This window comes from Triplophysa rosa, linkage group LG8, assembly GCF_024868665.1.
Source record: "Triplophysa rosa linkage group LG8, Trosa_1v2, whole genome shotgun sequence".
In the NCBI taxonomy this organism is placed as follows: Eukaryota; Metazoa; Chordata; class Actinopteri; order Cypriniformes; family Nemacheilidae; genus Triplophysa; species Triplophysa rosa.
Window position 1 is genome coordinate 14,533,252 of NC_079897.1, and position 17,274 is coordinate 14,550,525.

Genomic DNA, 17,274 nt, shown 5'->3' on the forward strand with positions numbered 1-17,274 from the left:
CACAGGCTTACAGACTCTGTCTCCACACTACAGTCACCAAGCAACGGATAGGACACCTTTAGTGTTCAATGGCATTGAATACCAGACTTATGTACACTGTTTATTTAAAGGGACAGTTCACCTTGAAATCTTTAAAAAAACATTATTATTTACACTCATGTAGTTCCAAAGCTTTGTGACTTTTTTCTTCCACGAAACACAAAAGGGACAATGTTGAAGCTTTAGTTTGCGGTTACTATCATGCCAGTTTTTTCTTGCAATGAATAGTGAGACCTTCATTTTGGATGAATACAGAATTTTAATTTTTGGGTGAACTCTACCTTGGCTATTTCTATTAAGACTATTAAGATATCTGTATTTTTTACAATTATATGATAGTGCTGATAATGGAATACACAGATGTTGATGCTAATACAGTAAATGTTACAGATAATTACAGATAAAGCAAGGCATATTTCTTAAAATGCACCGCTGAAAGATGATTCTTCTGTTGATTTAGTTTGTTTATTGATATTTTCTTTATAGAAGAAGCAAAGTGATGAGAGCCATTGGCTTGTTGGCCTCCCATTGCACCGAGCTCAAAGAGGACGTTCCTATCACAGAGGTGAGTGTACATAGGATATTGTGTAACCATTCAAGATGGCCATGCTTAAAATCATTTTGTGACATGTAGTTGAAATGGCAAGGAAGACCAGCAGGTGTCACTGTAGCATTGCCATAGCTTGCTTGTTCTCGCCTCCTTTTCGGCAGGAGATTATGCCAAACAAAAATGTTTTCCCAGCTCCCGTTCAAAAAACAGGAAATCCAGTTTATTTTACAAGCCAAGTGTGATTTTGTCTTTTTCTGTAAGTAATAGATTAAACAAAAATAGCTCTCTGTGTTTGTCCGTTCAAATGCTCCCTCCCCAATCCTAGGTTTTAAACAGATTAGTTTTATGTTCTGCTACTTCCCCACCAACTTCCTCACTTCTTTGTTAATGGAGGATTTCGCAGCTCTACCCAGGCTACGTGCGGGCAGCGGCACAAAATGGCCGTTCGCCATAACCCAGTGCGGCTGAATTATTGGTTGTGTGCAATCGTTCCCACAATGCAGGCTCAAACTGTGCAGCTTCTCAGGAAAATCCTCCGTAGTTTCTCGCTGTTTTGGTCTCAGTGGGTCGGTATTGAAGAAGACCGTCTCTCTCCCTAGCGGTCTACAGGGGTTCTGTGTCTGAGCCGCCGATCCTGTCATGGCGATTTCTCTCTCTGCTTCTCTTTCAGTCGAGAGAGAAAAGAAGAGCTGCTTTCTTACAGGTCCTCTGCACACTAGAGGGCCTTGACCCTGGTTTTTGTCAATTTTGAGATTTTTTTATTGAAAGGAGTGTAAATATTTCTACTGAGTTCTAATGACAGGTTTGACTTGGGTGTTAAAGGCTTCATTCAAAGAGAAATTAAAATTCTGTCATTATTTACTCACCACTCTTGTCATTCTAAACTCATACGCTGTTGCACAATTTTTTTCTTACCTAAACACCATAAATGTAGTTCATTCAGATGATAATGTTTTGTTTATTACATTGCACTTTTACATTTTAAATGTGTAAGCCCTTTACATTTGAATGGATTTTCAATGTTGGATAGTTCATCACCTGGAAAAAAACCTTGACGATATAGTTTCTTTTGGTGTGGCTATTTTTGTGAATTTAAAAGTGCATCATTAACTTTTGCCTCTCTGTCTCTCTCTGTTTGAAACATAAAACTGCAGGTTACTTAACTTGTGTTTCAAAACGTATGTTTAAAAATACATTCCCCGCCAAAACCAACCCAAGCAATCAAATTATATATATATACTGTATATATATATAATAATATTATATATTATTATTATGAACTTACAGTTGTGAATCGAAGCGAGGTAAGGACAGGAGACAGTTTTGGAGACAGATTTTTGGTTATTTTTAACTAAAAAAGGTACAGATTGCAGCTTTTTTAAACTTCATTGTTTTAATTTTCACACTTGGCATTATTGGGCCCTAAAGGAGCCGTATGTAACATTGACACCTAGCGGTTGAGCTTGGAGTCCAAATTCAAAATATTGGCGAGGGTTTTTCCCCGGCCCTCCTCCTCCTCGGACTCGTTCCCAGACACTTAGAGGAGTGTAATGGAAAGCATCAACTCTTACACTGCAAGTTTATCTGATCATTTATACGTTTGCAGTGGTTTTGTTGTTTGCAAATATAACTCAATCAGCAACTCGTTTCAGAGGTTGTGTCCTCCGGAGGTCGCAGTTACGGGCCATATTGCTGTCTCATTTAAATAACCGTAATAAAATGGTGTATTACTCCTCATAAGTTGTAAAACATAGTAATTCTTTTTAAAAGTTTTCAACATAATAGTACCGGAAAGGGTGGAATCTGCTATCTCTGACCCAGATCGTTTGTTTGCTGGAGTATGCTGTGATTGTCGCCAACTGGCAACCGAGCTGTCGAAATGCACTAGTGGGCAAATTGTCAGTGGGCAAATTGACAGTGGGCGGGGTCACACGGACCAAAACAAGCACGGAACACACATTTCAGAGTAGAATAACTGGCTATAATATACCTTATATAATAAAATATACCTATATAATAAATAAAAATAAAAGAATGAAATAAGCCAGATTCAAGTCACAATTTGCAAAATAAATGTGTTAGACAAAATGTCTGAAATGCAAGGGAACATATATTCAAAACACAAGCCACAAATAGTCACGTAACAACATTAAACATCATGTAACAATGCTGTGCCACTTGAGATCTCGCCTCAAAACTATTTTCAAAACTACTCGATAATAATGAATAATTTTTTGCAAACGCGAATACAAGCACGTTCATTTCCAATGAACTACCAACTACCAAGTGTAAACATGACAAGTTCCAAAACTGTGCACCGTGCTTGCTATATGCAGTGATTTTGGTTATATTACTTTATTAATATTTTTGTATCGTGCAGTGCAAAGTTCAGTCTAAGTAACGAACTACGTGCATTTACAGACGAAGTGTTTATTCATATTCATATGCTCAAGCAGTCAATAAGTAATAGTAAATCTTTTATTAAGATTTGGTGACAAATGTTTGGAGACGTTGTACACATTCATTTGCGAGCGTGTGCGTGCGGAACGAGCTGCTTCTATGACCCAGCGCGATCCTGCGCTGGGTCATAGCCAGACCTCGCGCTCATGTGCGCCGAGGGTTTTGGTAAATTTCTTGGTTCTGATGAACACAGAGAAAGATAGTTGGAAAAATGTTTGTAACCAAACAGTTCTTGGCCACCTTTGACTACCGTAGTGGGAAAAAATGGCTTTATAAATGTCTTTGTTCTGTTGAACACCAAAGAAGATAATTAGGAGAATGTAGGAAAGCAAACAGTTCTGGAGCACTTTTGAGTACCGTTGTCTTTTTTTTGTCATTTTTAATGGTGGCCCAGAACTGTTTTGTTTTGAACATTTTTGCAAATATCTTTCTCTGTGTTCATCAGAACAAAGACTTTTATTAAGATTTGGAACAACTCGAGGGTGGGTAGGCCTAAATGATTACAGCATATTTATTTTGGGGTGAACTGCCCCTTTAAGAATGACTACTGTAAATAATGAATGTATATTAAGGCTAAAAAGAAGGAAGATTCTATAGGAGCTGTAGGCGTCGCAGTAAGAGTATCCCTATAGTTTCACCAATTCGTCGGCAATGATAAAAGCTTCTATAAATAGATATGTCGCACAGGGGCCTGATGCAGAAGGCAGGAAATGACAGAATTACAGGTAGAGCAGAAAAGTTTTGTTCTTCTCTCTATCTTCCTGAAACACTGGGTCCATCTCCCCGTCGTTCTTTCAGCTCTCTAATCCGCTCGGAGACCCTCTGTGTCTGTGTTCTCCATGAACACTTGAACACTAAGTCTAATGAAGTGGTAAATTAATCATTGTCCTTGGCACCAGCAATCCCCCGTGCCCCTAGCCTAAATTCACAGTTTCTCTCACAAGAGCCCCACAGTATCTCCCCTGACCAATCCCATTGACACTCGACTAAGAATTACAGTGGAGCCATCCAAAGGAGCCACCATTTGGATGAACCAGTTTCATTTTTACTTCTTCATTTATTTTAGTCATTTTAAAGTTACTTCTTCCATATATATATTTCATAGAGAAATGCATTAAGAATCCAGATTCTGTCAGTGCATAAAGGCATCGCCATCTGTGCCAGAGGGAGCGAATATTTCAGAGTTGAATTTTAAGTGGCACACAAGAGTATCGGTGTGATTGGAAACCAGTGAAAGAGTATCAAGGGCACTGTGTTTTTCCCTGAGACACAGTGTTTGTCTCATCGACTGTGAATAATATTGATCCTGATCTGAGCACGTCTCCCCCCAGTAACTCCCCACTTCTGTCCTTTGGGCCTGCCCGCCAATATTATTATCAGGAATCTAAATATAAAGTAGCTGTTTTTTTTTTTTTGGATGTGCTCCTAGAGAAACTTCTAATGCGAGTTTCTTAATTTGTTCTTTTCTCACATTTTGACAGTTTGTTGAGGAGAAAATGCTGCTTGATAAAATGCTCTAATTTTACTTTACGCACCAGGCGTAAAAGTGGTTTATTATGTAGTTTATTAATTGATCAATAGTTGATTTTTTTAATCAGTTCTCAATAGCTTTTCAAGTTATTATATGTAATATAACAAAGATCAAACAACACTCTTAGCTTTGTGTTTTTTAATTATTAGCAATGCATTGCATTCTACAATTATAGTGATAAAAATAGCATAGTCAGTTTACAGTAATAGGCACAAATAATTATATGGAAATTATGGAGTGACCAAAATATTAAAGCTACAGTTTGTGACTTTTGTCTCTGACATCTCTGTTTGACATAAAATTGCAGGTTGCTTTATGTACTTATTCTCATGTTACGAATTCCACCTTTAAAATCCAATTTAAACAGAATTGGAGCTTCCATGTATAGACCACTTCGTAAGACGTAAACAACTCTGGTCCAACGCTGGTCCAGAAGAACTTGGTTTCAGTTTCTTAACATTGCAAAAACAAATAAACAACCAACAGAAAATTTATAACCGATTTGTTAAACGAATATCTTGAAAATTTGTCCTTCCAAAACCTCAGATGTCCAAATTCAAAGTTTTTCAGGAAATACAAAATCACTGAACTTTTTAAATGATTAAATGCTGTGTTGTCAAAGTAGACAAGCACTTTTGAATAGTTTTTATTGCTTAGATATCATGAGCTTTAATGTGGATGGATGTGACAAACAAAGAAAATCCTGTTGTACCATATAAGTATCACAAGTTGAATTTGATTCTTGTCATGAACTGACCCTTCGTAAAACCCTGCCCCCCTTCGTTCCTGTTGCTGTGTCCGACAAGCTTTCGGCATCAGCCATGCGTTCCCAATGTAAACTTGTACACTCCCTGGGGAAATAGTGAAGAATTTCTGGAAAATTGACACTGTCTGCGATATGCATTCGAGGGATACATTCAGGTTTGAGATAACTAACAATAATTATTCCTATATTTGCATCCACACCAGCAGACGATAACGTTACGTTAATTCTCAACTTGCATGATGGAGTAGGCTACTAACGTTTCCGTCACACAAATGGATGTATAGCAAACCGACAATTTTAGAGAGAGAGTGAGAGTTTTGGTCGGCCGTGATCCTTCTTTGTGAAAATGTAAGTAAACGTTTAAATAGTTCAGTAACAGTTACAGAAAAGAATAACAGTCCATCAGTGTCTTAATCTTTATTTGTGTTAAATACAACAAACACAGTACAGCTGTTGCTTTACGACGAAAAATGTCACTGCCAATGCTGCTCTCTGAAGGTGCGCTCATCAAATCAAAGGGACGCAAAGCATATCTTGTCAGCTTGCTCATACTTGTAATATGTAAGTAATATATCAATAAGTATTATATTCCGCCTTAAAACACCACTTCCCGGACGCTTCTGTCTGTAATTCGTACATTAATGATTCCAACAATATCTTGTCTCGTATGTGTATTGGTATTGTTGTGATGCGAACTCCGCTATTCTTCATTTAGAATGATTTTTAAAAGTTATAACTTAGTTATCGTTTATCGTTATAGTGTGAACATCAATTAAAGCTGGGTATATATCTCTCTGTTTACTATTACAATAGTTAAAAAGCTATTTTTTCATATTAATCACCAAAGCTCTATATGGCAGGTTTGTTGTACTGGCTTGTTTGTTGGACATGGCGGTCAGTCACGTCCACATAATATCGCCGTTATGATGGTCAGATCTAGGGATGCTCATTTCGGTTAATTTCCCTAACCGAGAACCGACACTCGTTATCCGAACATTAACCGTTAACTGATAAGATTTTAATATTAAATTGTAATGAAATAAAAATACATGCCTGTGTCTCATTTCGAAGGCGTCCTCCGGAGGTCGCGTTTGTCCGCCGCAGACGCCTTCGCATACGACATCCGGAGGACGCAGACTTCGAAATGAGACACAGCTACAGTTGATGAAGGTCTGTGATGCGTTAAAAATACAAACATTTTTTTCACGGATTTATTTTAACATGCAAACAGCAGCACAAATAGATCAACAACAGCACCTGCATTCTTATCATATTTTGAAGAACCTGCAGTGTTTTGGACAATGGAGGAAAACTAAAATAATATAAATCCAAAGCATAAAATAAACAGGTAAGAAGTAACTTAAATAATTAACAAATTATGCCAAAATGAAAAAACAGAAGAAATGGCAAAGTTTATTTCCGTCAGAAATGTTTTTCATCTGATAAAAATAGCAGGCCTACCTCAATCCAAAGTTTGGCTAGTTTTTATTTAATAAAGTAACGTGTTGTGGTGACAGTCTGGAGCCTGTTGACAATTAGACCCGTGGCAAAAAACACCCTTTCAGATGGCACGGATGTCCCGTGAATGCAGAGATAACGCGTCGGGAAGCGCGTTTCATTTGCTTTCCACCAGCCAGGATTAAAATCCAAAGGGTGCAAAAAATGTGTCTTAGCTAAACTGATCTACTATTCCCACGCAAAATACAAACATTATTTATTACTTATTCATATTTACATTCATATTTTTACGTCACGTCTAAAAGAAGGCAGGGAAACCACGGGTCGCGCCGGGTGGCTGCCGATGCTAAGCATCCATGAGATAAGTTTATTTAAAGGATAAATTGATTGTTAGCACCGAAATTCCCTTGCAGTAGCACTCCTACTAGCTTTGCTTTGCTGAACTTCATTTCTCTGCGGTGTAGACATGCCGGGAAGACAGAGAAAGTAACAATTTTTGTGCGTCTACATTTAAAACAACAAACTTGACCTTGAGGAAGGCTGCCAGTGACGTACTCCGTTTGGAGGAGTAAAGCCCTGACAAATGTGGCCTCAACAATCAGATGAATTACACTTGTTCAGTTTCGTCAAGTGATTTGCGTGATCGGGTTTTAATGTCTCAAAAACGTTTCGGAGGGCATTTTAAACCTGGTCGCTCACACACGTCTGCACGCTCCGTGAGTTAACATATGTATAGCATATTTTTCTTTTACCATACAGAAAACTAAAAACATGTATGATTTAATAATAGTTATTTAATAACTTATTATTAAATTATTATTAATATTATAAAAAAGTTATTAATATTATTTAACTTAAAACAATAAACAGACCCTTTAAATCGTTTAACTGATAGTATTAATCGGTCAAAATTTTTACTATCGGTTAATGGTTAAGCGGTCAATATGAACATCCCTAGTCAGATCGCCTGTCAATCAAACTGCTTGCGAAGGGTCAATTATGAACCATCTTAATGAAGTGTATTAATTACTATGCGAGGCCTGACATCGTGATACCCACATGCATGTTCGGTATAGCTGATCAGAGCTAACGAACTGCAGATATATAAACAGAGACAGCTGTTCTTTAAACATAAGACCCTATTAAAGTGGAAATCACGATTAGAAGGAGGAGATTAAATATTGAAACCAAAACACAGGGTTTAGATTACCTTCATTTGTATTAAGGATATGATCCTCTTTATGTACACAAAACGGATGCGTGGTGCATTAATAATGAGGGTTAATATACACATTTAAAATGAGCCTACCACGGTCAGTCCCAGTGTCTCCAGTCTTGGTTTCCCTGATTATCAGCTCGAACCCAAACCTGATTTCAGGTCAGCGGATGGGGCATGTGTGAATCCTGCTTAAACCCTCTATTACAGCACTGCAGGCTATCAGTGCGTGTCATAATGATGTTTTGTGAAGCTGGATAATGTGCGCGCGTGTTTTTGTGTGTTGATGGTAATGATACATTTTAGAGGAGGAATTACTTTGCATGTGCACAGCTGAATAAAACAGCTTATCCTTGTTTGTTTCTTCCTGTGTAACGGGAATCATCGCTGCGTGTCTCTCTCTGCCAAGAGTCATCAAACATAGCCGCCAACATCTGTTCCCTGCAAAGTCATCACATATGAGACTTTAACAGTCACGGGGCCACAGTGCCACAGAGGGTTGATTTGCATAGCACCCTACTGAGAGAACGACTGCAGAGAGAAGCACATATACAGAGTCATCTGAGCACTCAGTGAAGATGATAAAATGCTAATGGCAAAGACCACAGCTCTGTGTATGCGTGTGTCCTTGCCATGAAGTTCAATGAAACTTTTTGGAATCTTCTTATGGATGTCTTGAATATATTAAGAACGGTTGGAGGTCTGAGTGCAGTTTGTTTTTAGTCCACAGTGTTGGACGAGGGCAGGGCTGATACTGTATATTGATATCTTTCCAAATTTTGACAAAGATATATCTTGATCATTTTTCTTGTGCTCCAAAAAAAGCATGATTTCAACAGAACGTTTGAAATGTTTACTAACCACTTTACTATGTTTTGTTAAAGGGGTCTTATGGCGCGAATACTGTACGTGTCTTTCTGTGTCTTTGGTGTGTTATAAGTTGCCCATGCATGTATTAGACACGTCAAATTGGAAATATTAATGTGTCGGAACAAAAGATGAATCTAAATCTATCTAAAAGCGAATGCTCACTCAGACCTGCCTGAAACGCCTCGTGTAACCACACCCCCACAAATCTACGTCAGTTCGTGGTATGATTTGACTAAGACTGCCCAAATGTATACGCAAGTAAGGTTTGAACCTTAAATTGTGTATACACATTACATTACATCCAAAACAAACGATAATATTCGTTTTAGCCGTGTCATATGACCCCTTTAAATGAACACAAAAACATCTTCATATTACAGATAGTGCCTTCATTTTGGTGACAAATTCATCATTCATATCTGCGTCTCGTTTCACACCTGTTTCACTTACTCTCACAAACATTTTGATGTAAATTTTTTGGTGCTACTTGAGATGTGAGATGTAAAGGGAGAGTGAAAAGTCACCATGAAATCAAAACGGACAAATCTTATTTTTAATAGAATATTGCAATGTTTATTACACATGATTTAATTGTTTAAAAAAATATTTAAAACAAATATGCACATACCTGGAAACTAGCAGCTATTCGGCGAAACTTGGAGGTTTTGAATCAAAATATGCCATTCTTATGACTTATATCATGTAGATCCGAAGAGTTTAATTTGGAGCACGAGGGAGGGATGGGGGTTGGTGATTTATAAAATGTACGGGTGACATATTTTGAAATGTAAAACACAGAAACAGGGAACATCATAGAGCTGCGTCAGGGAATCAGTCTGCGTATGCGTCAGGAAGAGTGCGGACATTTTTTTTGTTAACAGAAAAGTATTCTTTGTCTGCTTGATTTCACATAAAATACTATTGTGCTCAACAAGCCTTTGCAACAGGTTTTAACTACATACTGCATACAGTTTATGAACTAAAAATGTATAATGTATGTGTTTCTCAGGCGGTGGCCATGTTAACAGAGCTGCTCCGAGAGAACTTCAGGAGCAGCAAACTGAAGCAGTGCTTGATTCCACCACTAGGGGAGCTGCTGTATCTCATCGCTACACAGGTACAACAAAGCTGAAATTGAAATCCCCTTATGAAAGAAATCACAAATAAAATTGATCATTAAATACCTGCAAGACTAGATTTAATGTGCAACTATATGTTGTTCTGAACATTTTCCACATTTACTTCTAATGACTTTGAGGAATGGTTTTTAGTTAGGTTTTGGGGTAAGGGTTGGGTTACATACGGTATAGGGTATAACTTTATCAGTGTAACAAGACATTAAGTGTAAGTACTTTAAATAATTACAATGCACCAACATGTATGCATATAATAAGTCAATTGTATCAAACACTGGTGTTAAAAAAGGTAATTGATTAAAAGTAAAAATTACTCTTCTCAAAAACTACTCGGAGTACTAGTTACTTGTTACTTTTTAGCCAGTGCTATTTAATGAATTATGAATAATTATTAATGATCAAATTTGGAGATTTATGTAGAAAATAGTTGCTTTTAACAACTTAAACACTTAATGCCCCGGTTTCACAGACAAGGCTTAAGGCTAGTCCCAGACTAAAATGAATTTTGAGCGGTCTTGACTGAAAATAACTTGCCCTGACACAACTTAAAATATATCAGTGCCATTGTTTTGTCTCAAGATGCACATCAGTAATGTTTTTCTAAGGTATTTTAATAAAAGCCACTTAAATAGTATAAAGTCTTAAAGGCATAGTCCTGGCTTAGTCTAAGCGTTGGCTGTGAACACAAACTGTTTTATATGTCTGCCTGTCTGTCTATCTATCATGAGCTCAGTTTTCCAGTTAAAACAATTAATGCAATCAGGGTTTTTCCTGGATCAAAATGAGGCGGAGGTGGTGCTATCCTGATCTTGTGTGTACAAGATCAGGATAGCACCACCTCCGCCTCATTTTGATCCAGGAAAAACCCTGACACACGTAGGCCTACCGTACTTTTAAGTGGCTTAACCAAAGTGACTTTGACATATTAAAAGTTCTAATAAAGCCCACAACAGCCAACTGAATTAACCAGTCTTACTAAATGAGCAAAGTTCATTCACATCTTGCATTCTCTGTGGTTCACTTTAAATGATTCAAGGATCTCTTATATTCGCTAGTGACTGAAAAGTTCAATCGTTTAAATGAATCGGTTCAAATGCGTCATTAGTGTGCGAGTTGTTCTGAACGCAATGTGCGTTCAAACTGCCGAACTCGCGGTGTACAGTATACGCTGATTCAACGATCCAACTGCACAGCTAAAGACATTACAATGATGTACGTCATGTTAATTTAAGAAATTTCAAGAAATGAAACGTACTTGGATGCAAAACAAACAGCCGTCAAACACAGCTAGCTCTAGCTAAAACACAAGAAAAACTTTTGTTCTGCAACTCTTTTTAGCGCCTCAGTGTGCTGATAACGAAACAGCGCCTCCACTGTGGCGTAAAATAGCAACTGCAGTTACAAATGACAGTCTGTTAAATGCACGCAGCATTTCTTGTGAAGACAACCGACATAATTTTGCGAGAGTCTGAGGCGGCACGACATTTGACAGAGGTGGCCGCCTCCAATTCCTCTATGCAGGAAAAACCCTGGCAATTCCAGCACTGTTCAATCATGTGCACTAGGCCCCAAAATGCAGAAATTAATAAAAAGGAGACCAAAATACTGCATTTGAAAAATACAAAACATTTGTAACCAAAATTGCATTGGATTAGCATTGAAAGGACATATCTGTAGAGGAGCTGGCTGTCAATTTACTCAACCTCAAGATTTTTACCTGGAATTGTGGTCCATGGTCTTTCATAAAAAGTCCACAGGTTCATATCTTTAAAAGTTCAGAATACAGATAGAGGCAACATAAAATTAATCCCTGTGGCTTCTTTCGATCTATTAACCTCTTATTTAAGCGAATTGATCAATCTGTGCAAGAAACTGAACGTTATTTACGACATTAACTGGTAATGTACAGTTTGCGAAACTGCTTCGAATGTTCCAATCGCATTCATGTTTCCTACCCACTTACAAGGGCAGAGTACCAGGGTTTTTCCTGGCTCAAAATGAGGTGAAGGTGGTGCCATCTTGATCTTGTGCACACACGCACGTGTAGGCGTACCGTACCTTTAAGTGGCATAAACAAACATTTTACAAACAACTTATTAAGAGTTCTAAAAATTAGATTAAAATGACAATTATTAAGTTACATAATGTTTTTTTTTAGAAAATATTAAATTAATTTAAAAAAAGTTGTTTAAAATCAAATTTAAAGGTGTGATGAACTGGGCTTTTTTATACTGTTGTATGACGTTCGCATGGTTTTTACATAAGTAATAGGCTATTTTCTACCCGAGTTTTGAGGCAGTCTGGTCAAACGCTCAAAAATCTTTGACCCTTGATAGCAGACAAGCCAATTTGCTTCGCATAAGTGTCTCACAGGCAATATTTGTCCTCACGAGTATTCCATGACATTTACAAACCTCCCTCATGAGGAGTGTAACACACAACCTCTCAGGCCTCATTAACCCGACATGGGGACCACCTCATAACAGATGCAGTTTTGGTGTGTCATGCGTAACCCCTGACAGCGATTTAGCACTGTACAGATCACTGAAATTTTACAGCAGTGTTGTTTTTTAGAAATGTGCATTTACCCATAATTCTCAGGCAGCGCAACACCTGCAGTCAGTCACGCTAACACTGTATTTGTCAGCAATAACACATGGCTTTGATAAAAGTGTGTGTGCAGGGATTTTCAACATCACACATTTACAGCTGCCTGTGAATGAGGTCTAGAGGTGTAATGAAGCGGAGCCTCGCGAGTCCATAAACCGCCATGTTACCTCATCACACAAACAACGTGATAAGACCCGTTTTCTCAGGACAAATACTGTTTTAGAGGCTGTTCACAATTACGACGTTTATCTACAAACCAGTCCTGTGTTTTAGACATCTTGACGTCGCCCTAATCTGATGGCTTTATCAACAGAAGGAAGGGAGCCGTGTATCACCGATAACATGCTTTGTTGGCTTGTGTACTTGTGTATGTGTGTCTCTCTTCCCGCTGTGTTTGTCAGGGCTGTGGAGCACAACAACATGCCTAGCTTTTATTGATCATATTAGCTCTGAGAGCAGGGGGAGGGTGGGGGACGCTCTGGCCTTGATTGGTCTTAACGAATGTCTTTTCTCTACCCCCAATTCTGGAGATGCAAGCAAGTAGGTGTGTTGACAGTATGAATGTCAATAAGAGTTTCAGTGGAAAACTGTAGGGAGAATAGGAGGAGCATAATGAATGGGTGGGATAATAGCTAAGCCACAAACTCTATTGATTTTCTTTAGTCTCTTCCTGAATAGAATGTATTTGGGTTCTTTTAATTTGCATATAGCATATTAATAATTAAGGAAATTTTAATATAGTTTGAAGGAAATTTTAATATAGTTTGTAGTAAATTATTTAAATCATTTTCAGCTAACCTGGAATTGATCTGAAACATTATAGGTAGCCGTTGGTGTATGGTTAAAGGGAAACTCTGCTGAAAAAATGAAAATTCTGCCATGAATTACTCACCATCAAGTCGTTCGACAACTCTAGGAGATACGTTCCTCTTCGGAACACAATTTGAGATAGTTTTGAAGAGATCCGGGAGCTTTCTGACTCCATTCAAAGCGTAGAAGATGAGCGAAGATGAACGGATTTTTCATTTGCGGCAGAGTTTCCATTTGAGAATCTCTGTTTTACACAAGACTGCTGTATGGGACCACAACCAGCCAAATATAGTGTACTACTCACTTTAACCTCCTGATAAGAATATAAGAAAGTTTTACACCATTTGGCAGCTGCAAATAAGTCACGCTTTTTTTCTTATGTTTTCTGTCTGCAGTTTTTACAAAGAAAATAAAGCTCATGCAGGTTTCTTAAAGTATTAGTGCTTTCCCTCTTTAAATTTTGTAACAAAATATTACAACATGTGGCATTTGTTTTCATCACATTGATATGTCAACTGTCCCCACTGCGTCCACTGGTGTATTCAATGCTCAGTTGTCATACAGACAAAAAAACTTTGCATATCTTGCATATTCTTTTAAAATGTCGTTAAGGGAAATAAAATCATGGTATTCATTTCTTTGTTCTGTTAAACACAAAGATAGATATTTGGGAAAATGTTAGCAACTGACATTTCTGGGACACCATTGACTACCACTGCAGGAAAAAAATAAAATAAGGTGCCCCAGAACTGGTTGCTTTCCTAAATTCTTCAAAATATATAATTTTGTGTTCAACAGAACAAAAAAAAAGATGATACATTAATTTTTCCTACTACAGTAGTCAATGATGTCCCAGAAATGTCAGTTGCTAACATTTTTCCAAAAATGAACTATCCCTTTTAGATGTAAAGTGCAAAAAGACGTAAATGAATTGGTTGACTCTTGCTTTCAAATGCAGCGCTGCAGCCACTGGGGGGTGGAGTTTTTCCTCTTCCCTGCTGCTATCCCATGAAAATACATTTTAAATAGCCTTGGAAAAAAGATTGAGAAGTTCTCTGGTAAAGCTTAATGTCCGCTGAGGAGCTCTCTCATGGGTTTCATTCAGCTGCTTCCAAATTACACGGTAGAAATGTACAAATTAAAAACAGATTTGTCATTGATTGATATTAAGATTTGATATGATGTGAGTGTGGTTAAATTTGAGTCATTTTTATGATTATTCACATGTGTATATTATAAGATGTACTGTATGTTCTTAGAGTATTTAATTGATTAGTGTTTTGTGTAATGTAACAGAACTAAGCAAAACTTCTACATTTACATTTATGCATTTGGCAGACGCTTTTATCCAAAGCGACTTACATTGCATTCTATTATACATTTGTATCTGCAGGGCTCTAGACTAGGGCTGTCACGATTATGAAATTTGATTGACAATTAATTGTCTAATAAATCATTGCGATTATGGCGATTAATTGTCTGTTTTAGGGCTTTGACGATTATGACGATTAATTGTCTGTTTTTGAGCTTTGACATTTAATTCTCATACATTTTTGATTCAGCGATTGAAACAACCATATTGTTCTGAATATAAGACTGTGTTTTTTTCTTGGAAATACATCGGAAAAAATTGGGTCATCATATATTTAAGGTTTAGGCTTTTACCTGTCAATAATACAACCACCAAATACTTTAAATTAAGTAAATTGATCAGGTGTGAATTGAAGCCACCATTAAAATACTATCAGTCATAGAAAAGCTTCTAGTCTGTTTTTTTCTCACTTGCAAGACTACAATAAAATTTAACTTGTGTGTTAGTGAAATTTTGGTAGATTGGTTTTCACACTTAGATTTGCTTAAATAATATCACATTGTACTGCAGGTAATTTGTATATGTTTTAGTTTTTTTTTAAGTGATTGTGTTGTGGTGGTACATTTTACAAGTATTACCATGCTTTAGTAACAATATATACACTAAAATATGCAATATGCAGATACACTACAGCTCCCCCTAGTGTCTTCTATAGAGATGTGCAATAATCGCGATGATCTGAAACCATCGCGATGAGGTCAAACAATCGCGATGAGACGATTATTAAAATAATCGTGACAGCCCTACTCTAGACTATACTGGTTGCACTGGTGCGCCTAACTTTTTTTCTTAGGTGCACCAGCACAAAAGTTAGGTGCACCCAAATTTTCGACCGCATCGCATTTAACACCGCAGTTTTACAAGTTCACTTTTTTTTTAAATCGCTGTCCATATAGGCAATATTGACTTGTAAATGATTAACTAACAATCTGGTCAACATAAAGTTCTTTATTTGAAGCACAATTCTACAAGAAAGCAGGGCTCTAGACTAACACTTGAGAGAGGTGGCACTGGTGCTACCAAGTTATTCAGTTGGTGGCACCAGCCCTTAATTTGATAGCACCAGAGTCGTGGGGTGAGGTAAGAAAAAAGAATCACTAAAACTTCATTAAAATGTGTTTAATACATTAATAAATCAATTAGAAATTAATACAAATCATTGTTTATGATTGAATTATTTTTATTGTATATGTAAACTCTCTTTCAACACTTTACCATATTTAAAGCACATCTTTCTTAAAGCTACTTTCTTCCTTTATTTGTTGTGAACGACTCCTATAAGAGAACACAATTCCTTTAATATCAGTGAGTGTTTTTGGGCCCGTCCGTTGTTGTTTGATGAACATTATAAACAGAGATCTTTATTATGCTGCTGCCCCTTTAAGAGCTCGCGCAATATACTGGAACACGTGTTTTGTTTCCCAACTGTTTGGTCACGAAACAAACTGAATACCTTTACAAGGTTTCTTGTTAATATGGGAATTTTTAGGTTATTTTGTGTTAATATGTCCGTTTCAGAGTAAGAAGGCGTGAAAGAGAACTCCGTTTAGTATTTTGTGCTCTGACTCTCTGGGCGCGCGCATATCTCAAACAACCCGCGAGACCTGAAGGCTTTTAGTGATTATTCTTCATGAAAGCTGCATTGATACACGTTTGGCTTCTATCAATAGCGACTCACAAATAAATAGTATTTAGCGTGATGTATAACGTTTTGTATGCTTTGCAGTATTGTTAGAGATCTTTATACAATAGTTCAGTGCTTAAAGTTTAAACACGTGTTTCCTGCATTAGCTTCACATGCATACAATACTTGCAACACATTTCGTTATCTTTGCTGTTTTGTACCTTAGCAGGGGAAATTCTTGTATTCTGCATATTTATTTAAATTGCAAGATTGAGCGCTTCACTCGTCTGCTCTTTCGGTCCTTCGCCTCTTACCCGTAACCGCGAATTACGTCTTTGGGGGCGGGGCACTGATAGATAAGTAATGGTTGAAGGAGGGGAGACGAAAATGAGTGACTGAATGCGCAGCTTGCGCAATAAACATTTCTGCGATTAAATTTATAATACGCAAAATACACTGGGTTCCAAATTATTATGCAAATGATATCTTTCTCTGGTTTTCCTAATTTGTCGATGCAAATGACAGTCAGTATAATTTTCAAGTAATCAACAGTTAGGGTACATTTGGAATTTTATTGAACAAACCTCCCACTGACAACAGTATTTATTTAAAAAATGAAAAACTCAAAATGCACTGTTCCAAATTATTATGCACAACAGAGTTTGAAAACATTTCATAGGTTGTAAAAAACTGAAAATGGTCATTTGTTGAATTTGCAGCATTAGGAGGTCATATTTACTGAAATCAAAAGCTATTTCAATCAAAAACATCCTAACAGGGCAAGTTACATGTTAACATAGGACCCCTTCTTTGATATCACCTTCACAATTCT

General features: G+C 37.2%; 1 protein-coding gene across 2 annotated transcripts in view; it reads left to right on the forward strand.

The window, feature by feature from the left end:
* The window catches only part of ulk4 (unc-51 like kinase 4), a 179,056-nt gene that overhangs the window by 12,877 nt on the left and 148,905 nt on the right, over positions 1 to 17,274 (forward strand). Inside the window, exons 17-19 of one of the 2 annotated variants that reach the window (XM_057339463.1) lie at positions 526 to 604; positions 6,418 to 6,516; positions 9,900 to 10,007. In XM_057339463.1, coding sequence (XP_057195446.1) covers positions 526 to 604; positions 6,418 to 6,516; positions 9,900 to 10,007 — 286 coding nt within the window. The remainder of the gene's footprint in view (positions 1 to 525; positions 605 to 6,417; positions 6,517 to 9,899; positions 10,008 to 17,274) is intronic. The other variant, XM_057339465.1, reaches the window with a different exon arrangement.